Genomic DNA, 5,782 nt, shown 5'->3' with positions numbered 1-5,782 from the left:
CACGTTTAGCTGATAATTTCAATCATTTTCACGCTGAGATTAAAGTGATGAAGTTCACCCGTCATGTTGCACGTCCTCTGGTTGCTCTCAAAGTGGAACTGTCGTCTGGCCTGAGCGATGTACTCCGTCGCCTCCTTCTCCTGCAGCTCCTGCAGCTTCTTCTGGGCATATTTACCCAGGAAGTAAACGCCTGAGATTAAACCAACGAAGAAGAAAAACAAGGTCAGACGCAGGAGGAGGCACCCTTTTAAAAAACACATATAAGTAGATGAAATAAACGTAATAAAAGTCATTACTGCAGAATCTCATGCGTTCATAAACATAATTCCCTTTCCCTGTGCAAGTCAAACCAAACCTCATTTAATTTACATGACATTTAACACGTATCTCTCTTGTAGGAGGACATTTTTATACAAAAAAATGTAAATAAACTCATTCACTAGATCAACGCAAAGCACTTTTAGAGTTCGGCACAGAAACAAAAAGCCTCAACTTATTAGTTGAGGCGAAATTCCTCAAACTGACGTCAGCTCGTTTTGTCGTTAGACAGGAACACGGAGCAGGTGGGAGGTGAAGACCTGTACTTATTCAACAAATCCCTGTCTTTAAGTGGCGAAAACATGAGCCGAATTATAAAATACAACAGCGTTCGACCACAAATACCGGTGAAAGATAATATAAGCTTCGTTAAATTAGACTATTTAACTAAAACGGTCTTAATTCGTTATTATTAAACAGGGGTTTCGCGTGTTGCTAAGTGTTGACTAGCACACTTGCTAACAGGGGCAGCACTCGCCTCCAACTACAGCTCCGGTGAAAATAAACTTCCGTTTGTGGCGTTTGATGAAATTCCAGACGGAAAAAAACATCGTGCGACAGCGAAGAGTTTACGAACTATAACAAAAACAACAACCGACGCGCGCTTTTAACTCGGCGCGGACTCGTTCACGGACATGTTCACGGAGCAGTGTTAGCTCCCGATGCTAACGGCTGTCAGAGGCAGCGTGACAACGCAGAGTCGGCACACTTCACAACTTCCGGGTTTCGATTTCAAATTAAAATACAACTTCAAAACGAGTTCCTTCTCTTGTTTTTTGGTTTTTTAGTATAAGTGAAATATTACACGTAAAATAAACACGTATCTAGAATACGATCATTTAGACGAAATTTACAATGGTATTTAAATAATAATAAGGTATAACAATAGTATGAATCATGAAACGGATTCACTTAAAGTGAATAAAAACTCCAAACACAAAAACAGCTCACAAAAGTTTTCGTTTTTAAACGTTGAACACGTGAATTTTTTTAATGTTTTAATGCAAATCACTTCCCCCCAAAAAACTAACTTTATATTTTATGCTATTATTTTGTAGGAATCCTCCTCTTATTTCCGGTGTACGGCTCGTTCACAGTAGCAAACTTGTCGCTTTGAAAACGTGAGCGCAGAAACATCGAGGGGAACGATCAGCGATCGACTGCTCACGTCTGGACCGGAAGTGGTCCGTCTTATATTATCTTCCCCTCCCCCGCTGCGGTGTGGTGAATGTGAGACTGAACATTAGAGTTTTAAAAGCACTATTTGTGTGTTTTAATAATCAAACTAGTTGTCGTTGTCGCCATGGGAACGCGGACCGGAAGTGACGCGGCTTCAGCGGACACTTTTTATCCGAGCGACGCGGAAATCGAGAAATGGATGAGCAACGCGTTTGACTCGGTGATGAACGACGATTCTGTTGTTTTATCGGTTAATCATTCACATTTAATGAGATTAAAAATCTGAAAAGTGTCAATATTTGTATATATTATTTGTTGTTATTGTTCCAGCTGTTACTGATGTGGCTAAATAAAGGTGATAAACGTGTCGCTTCAGGCCAAAGACGCGCTGCAGAACGGAGAAGTTCCCGTGGGATGTTTGATGGTTTACGACGAGCAGGTTATCGCGAGAGGACGCAACGAGGTCAACGAGAGCAAAAACGTGAGTGAGATGATGAAGAACGAGTGGTTTGAAAGAAAGAGAGAGAAAAAAAAAGTCTTAAAACTACAGACGAATTATTCACACGGTGACATTTATTCATAAATCACATTAAACTACTTTGACTTTAATTCAGTTTAAAAATCAGAAGCAAACACTTTTTAAAATGTACATTTTCATCATGAAGTTTGGTTTGATGTTTGTGTGTGTGTGTGTGTGTGTGTGTGTGTGTGTGTGTGTGTGTGTGTCTGTGTGTGTGCGTGTGTCTCTCTCTGTGTGTGTGTGTGTGTGTGTGTGTGTGCGTGTGTCTGTGTGTGTGTGTGTGTGTGTGTGCGTGTGTCTGTGTGTGTGTGTCTGTGTGTGTGCGTGTGTCTCTCTCTCTGTGTGTGTGTGTGTGTGTGTGTGCGTGTGTCTGTGTGTGTGTGTGTGTGCGTGTGTGTGTGCGTGTGTCTGTGTGTGTGTGTGTGTGTGCGTGTGTCTGTGTGTGTGTGTGTGTGTGCGTGTGTCTGTGTGTGTGCGTGTGTCTCTCTCTGTGTGTGTGTGTGTGTGTGTGTGCGTGTGTCTGTGTGTGTGTGTGTGTGCGTGTGTCTGTGTGTGTGTGTGTGTGTGTGTGCGTGTGTGTGTGTGCGTGTGTCTGTGTGTGTGTGTGTGTGCGTGTGTCTGTGTGCGTGTGTGTGTGCGTGTGTGTGTGTGCGTGTGTGGCTGTGTGTGTCTCTCTCTGTGTGTGTGTGTGTGTGTGCGTGTGTCTGTGTGTGTGTGTCTCTCTCTCTGTGTGTGTGCGCGTGTGTGCGTGTGTCTCTCTGTGTGTGTGTGTGTGTGCGTGCGTGCGTGTGTGCGTGTGTCTCTCTGTGTGTGTGTGTGTGTGCGTGTGTCTCTCTCTCTGTGTGTGTGCGTGTGTCTCTCTCTGTGTGTGCGTGCGTGTGTGTGTGCGTGTGTCTCTCTGTGTGTGTGTGTGTGCGTGTGTCTGTGTGTGTGTCTGTGTGTGTGCGTGTGTCTCTCTCTGTGTGTGTGTTTGCGTGTCTGTGTCTGTCTGTGTGTGTGTGGGGGGGGGTGTGTGTCTGTGTGTGTCTGTGTGTGTGGGTGTGTGTCTGTGTGTGTGTCTGCGTGGGTGTGTGTGTGTGTCTCTGTGTGTCTCTGTGTGTGTGTGTGTGTGTGTGTCTCTGTGTGTGTGTGTGTCTCTCAGGCCACCCGTCATGCAGAGATGGTTGCCATGGACCAGCTGATGAACTGGTGTCGTCATAACAACGTGGATGTGACGACCGTGTGTGAGCGAAGTGTTCTTTACGTCACTGTGGAGCCGTGTGTGATGTGTGCGGCAGCGCTGAGGCTGATCAGTATCCTGTTAGTGTGTGTGTGTGTGTGTGTGTGTGTGATCAGGTGAGTTTCTGTGTGTGTGATTAGGGTGTGTGTGTGTGTATGCGTGTGTGCTGTGATCAGGTGTGATTAGGTGTGTGTGTGCCCGCTCAGGTGTGTGCATATGTGTGTGATCTGATGTGTGTGTGTATGCGTCTGTGCTGTGATCAGGTGTGTGTGTGTGTGCGCGCTCAGGTGTGTGTGTGATCAGATGTGTGTGTGCTGTGATCAGGTGTGTGTGTGTGTGTGTGTCTCTGTGTCTCAGTGTGTCTGTGTGTGATCAGATGTGTGTGTGTGTGCTGTGATCAGGTGTGTGTGTGTGTGTGTCTCTGTGTCTCAGTGTGTCTGTATATGTGTGTGTGTTTATATGTGTGTGTGCGTGTCTCAGTGTGTCTGTGTGCTGTGATCAGGTGTGTGTGTGTGTGTGTCTGTGTCTCAGTGTGTCTGTGTGTGATCAGATGTGTGTTTATATGTGTGTGTGTGAGATCAGGTGTGTGTGTGTCTCTGTGTCTCAGTGTCTCAGTGTGTCTGTGTGTGATCAGGTGTGTGTTTATATGTGTGTGTGTTTATATGTGTGTGTGCGTGTCTCAGTGTGTCTGTGTGCTGTGATCAGGTGTGTGTGTGTGTGTGTCTCAGTGTGTCTGTGTGTGATCAGATGTGTGTGTGTGTGAGATCAGGTGTGTGTGTGTGTGTGTGTGTGTCTGTGTCTCAGTGTCTCGGTGTGTCTGTGTGTGTTTATATGTGTGTGTGTTTATATGTGTGTGTGTTTATGTGCGTGTCTCAGTGTGTCTGTGTGCTGTGATCAGGTGTGTGTGTGTGTGTGTCTCTGTGTCTCAGTGTGTCTGTGTGTGATCAGATGTGTGTGTGTGTGTGCTGTGATCAGGTGTGTGTGTGTGTGTCTCTGTGTCTCAGTGTGTCTGTGTGTGATCAGGTGTGTGTTTATATGTGTGTGTGTTTATAAGTGTGTGTGCGTGTCTCAGTGTGTCTGTGTGCTGTGATCAGGTGTGTCTGTGTCTCAGTGTCTCAGTGTGTCTGTGTGATCAGATGTGTGTGTATGTGCTGTGATCAGGTGTGTGTCTGTGTGTGATCAGGTGTGTGTTTATATGTTTGTGTGTTTATATGCGTGTGTGTGTGTCTGTGTGCTGTGATCAGGTGTGTGTGTGTGTGTGATCAGGTGTGTGTGTGTGTGAGATCAGGTGTGTGTGTGTGTGTGATCAGGTGTGTGTGTGTGTGTGATCAGGTGTGTGTGTGTGTGAGATCAGGTGTGTGTGTGTGTGTGTGTGCTGTGATCAGGTGTGTGTGTATGTGTCTGTGTTGTGTCATGTCTCTCTGTGTGTGTGTTCAGGTGTGTGTTGTGTGTGTCATGTCTGTGTGTGTGTCATGTGTTGTGTGTGTCATGTGTTGTGTGTGTGTGTCATGTATCATACACACACTCCTTGACTCTCTCTCTCTCTCATGAATCCCTGTGGTCGTGTTCGGCTGCAGTAACGATCGTTTTGGAGGTTGTGGTTCAGTTCTGGACGTTTCCTCAGAGGATTTACCTGAGACTGGGACCACGTTTAAGGTGAGTGTGTGTGTGTGTGTGTGTGGGTGTGTGTGTGTGTGATCCCTGTGTCACACTGTTGTTGTTTACTTCCTGTTTGTGTGTGTGTGTGTGTGTTTCAGTGTGTTTCAGGTCACAGAGCAGATGAAGCCGTAGAGATGCTCAAGACTTTCTACAAACAGGAAAATCCAAACGGTGACAAGAGAACATTCTTATTCTGTTATTTTATTTCTTATATATTTATTTATTTTTATAACATTCTTTGTTTTTCTCTCTGTTTCAGCCCCAAAACCTAAAACAAGGAAGGAGTGAAAGTTGTTTGCATTATTATTATTATTACCTTTTTATTTTTTTTAATGTTTCTATTATAATAATAAACTGTGATATAAATACTGTGTCTCTCTGCCCTTCTGTCAGTCAGCCTGCAGGGGGAGCTGTCGCACTGATTTCACCACATCAACAAGAGATTCAACTTTCATTAGAAAAAAAAAAAAAAATCTAATAATAATTAAAACAAAAGCTTTTCGTCTCCTTCTTATTATTTATTTTTATTCTTCTAACGTCACAAACACAAAGGTTTTATTTCGCGTCTCTGCTCATTAATATGCAAATGTAGTCAAATTAATGCGGAGCAGAAAGATCCTGAGAAACATGTCGCACACACCTCGAGGAGGCGGAGTCAACGTGTTAATGAACACACACACACACACACAGGTTTACCTCAGCAGTGTGTGTCACGCTAACGAACGCAATACACACTCATTGTAAAATGTGAAAATAAGTACAAAACTTAAACTGCGATTGTTTAAAATCCGTAACATGTATCGAAACGTTGCCTCAGGTGAGAAGAGTCTCGAGTCTCGTGAGTCGTTTAAAGTTTGAATCACGTCTTTACGTTAAAGTTTGACGAC

General features: G+C 44.4%; 2 protein-coding genes across 2 annotated transcripts in view; one reads left to right on the top strand and one right to left on the bottom strand.

Annotated features, from left to right (window-relative positions):
* pex3 (peroxisomal biogenesis factor 3) overlaps positions 1 to 975 on the bottom strand; it is a 7,418-nt gene extending 6,443 nt beyond the window's left edge. The window contains exons 1-2 of the mRNA XM_083898880.1: positions 797 to 975; positions 59 to 190 (exon numbers count right to left, since the gene is read on the bottom strand). Coding sequence (XP_083755006.1) covers positions 59 to 190; positions 797 to 869 — 205 coding nt within the window. The 5' untranslated portion in view covers positions 870 to 975. The remainder of the gene's footprint in view (positions 1 to 58; positions 191 to 796) is intronic.
* A 624-nt stretch (positions 976 to 1,599) lies between these two features.
* On the top strand, positions 1,600 to 5,183 carry adat2 (adenosine deaminase tRNA specific 2; the record flags this gene model as incomplete). Its single annotated transcript, XM_083898892.1, has 6 exons — positions 1,600 to 1,717; positions 1,874 to 1,978; positions 3,159 to 3,309; positions 4,786 to 4,892; positions 4,994 to 5,066; positions 5,155 to 5,183. Exons 1-6 carry the CDS (start codon positions 1,622 to 1,624, stop codon positions 5,181 to 5,183), a joined length of 561 nt encoding a protein of 186 aa, XP_083755018.1. The 5' UTR covers positions 1,600 to 1,621.
* Between the last annotated feature and the right edge of the window lie 599 nt (positions 5,184 to 5,782).

This window comes from Microchirus variegatus (genome assembly GCF_963457635.1).
Source record: "Microchirus variegatus genome assembly, chromosome: 12".
NCBI lineage: Eukaryota > Metazoa > Chordata > Actinopteri > Pleuronectiformes > Soleidae > Microchirus > Microchirus variegatus.
The sequence above is the reverse complement of the archived record's forward strand: the minus strand, read 5'-3'. Positions and strand labels throughout refer to the sequence as shown.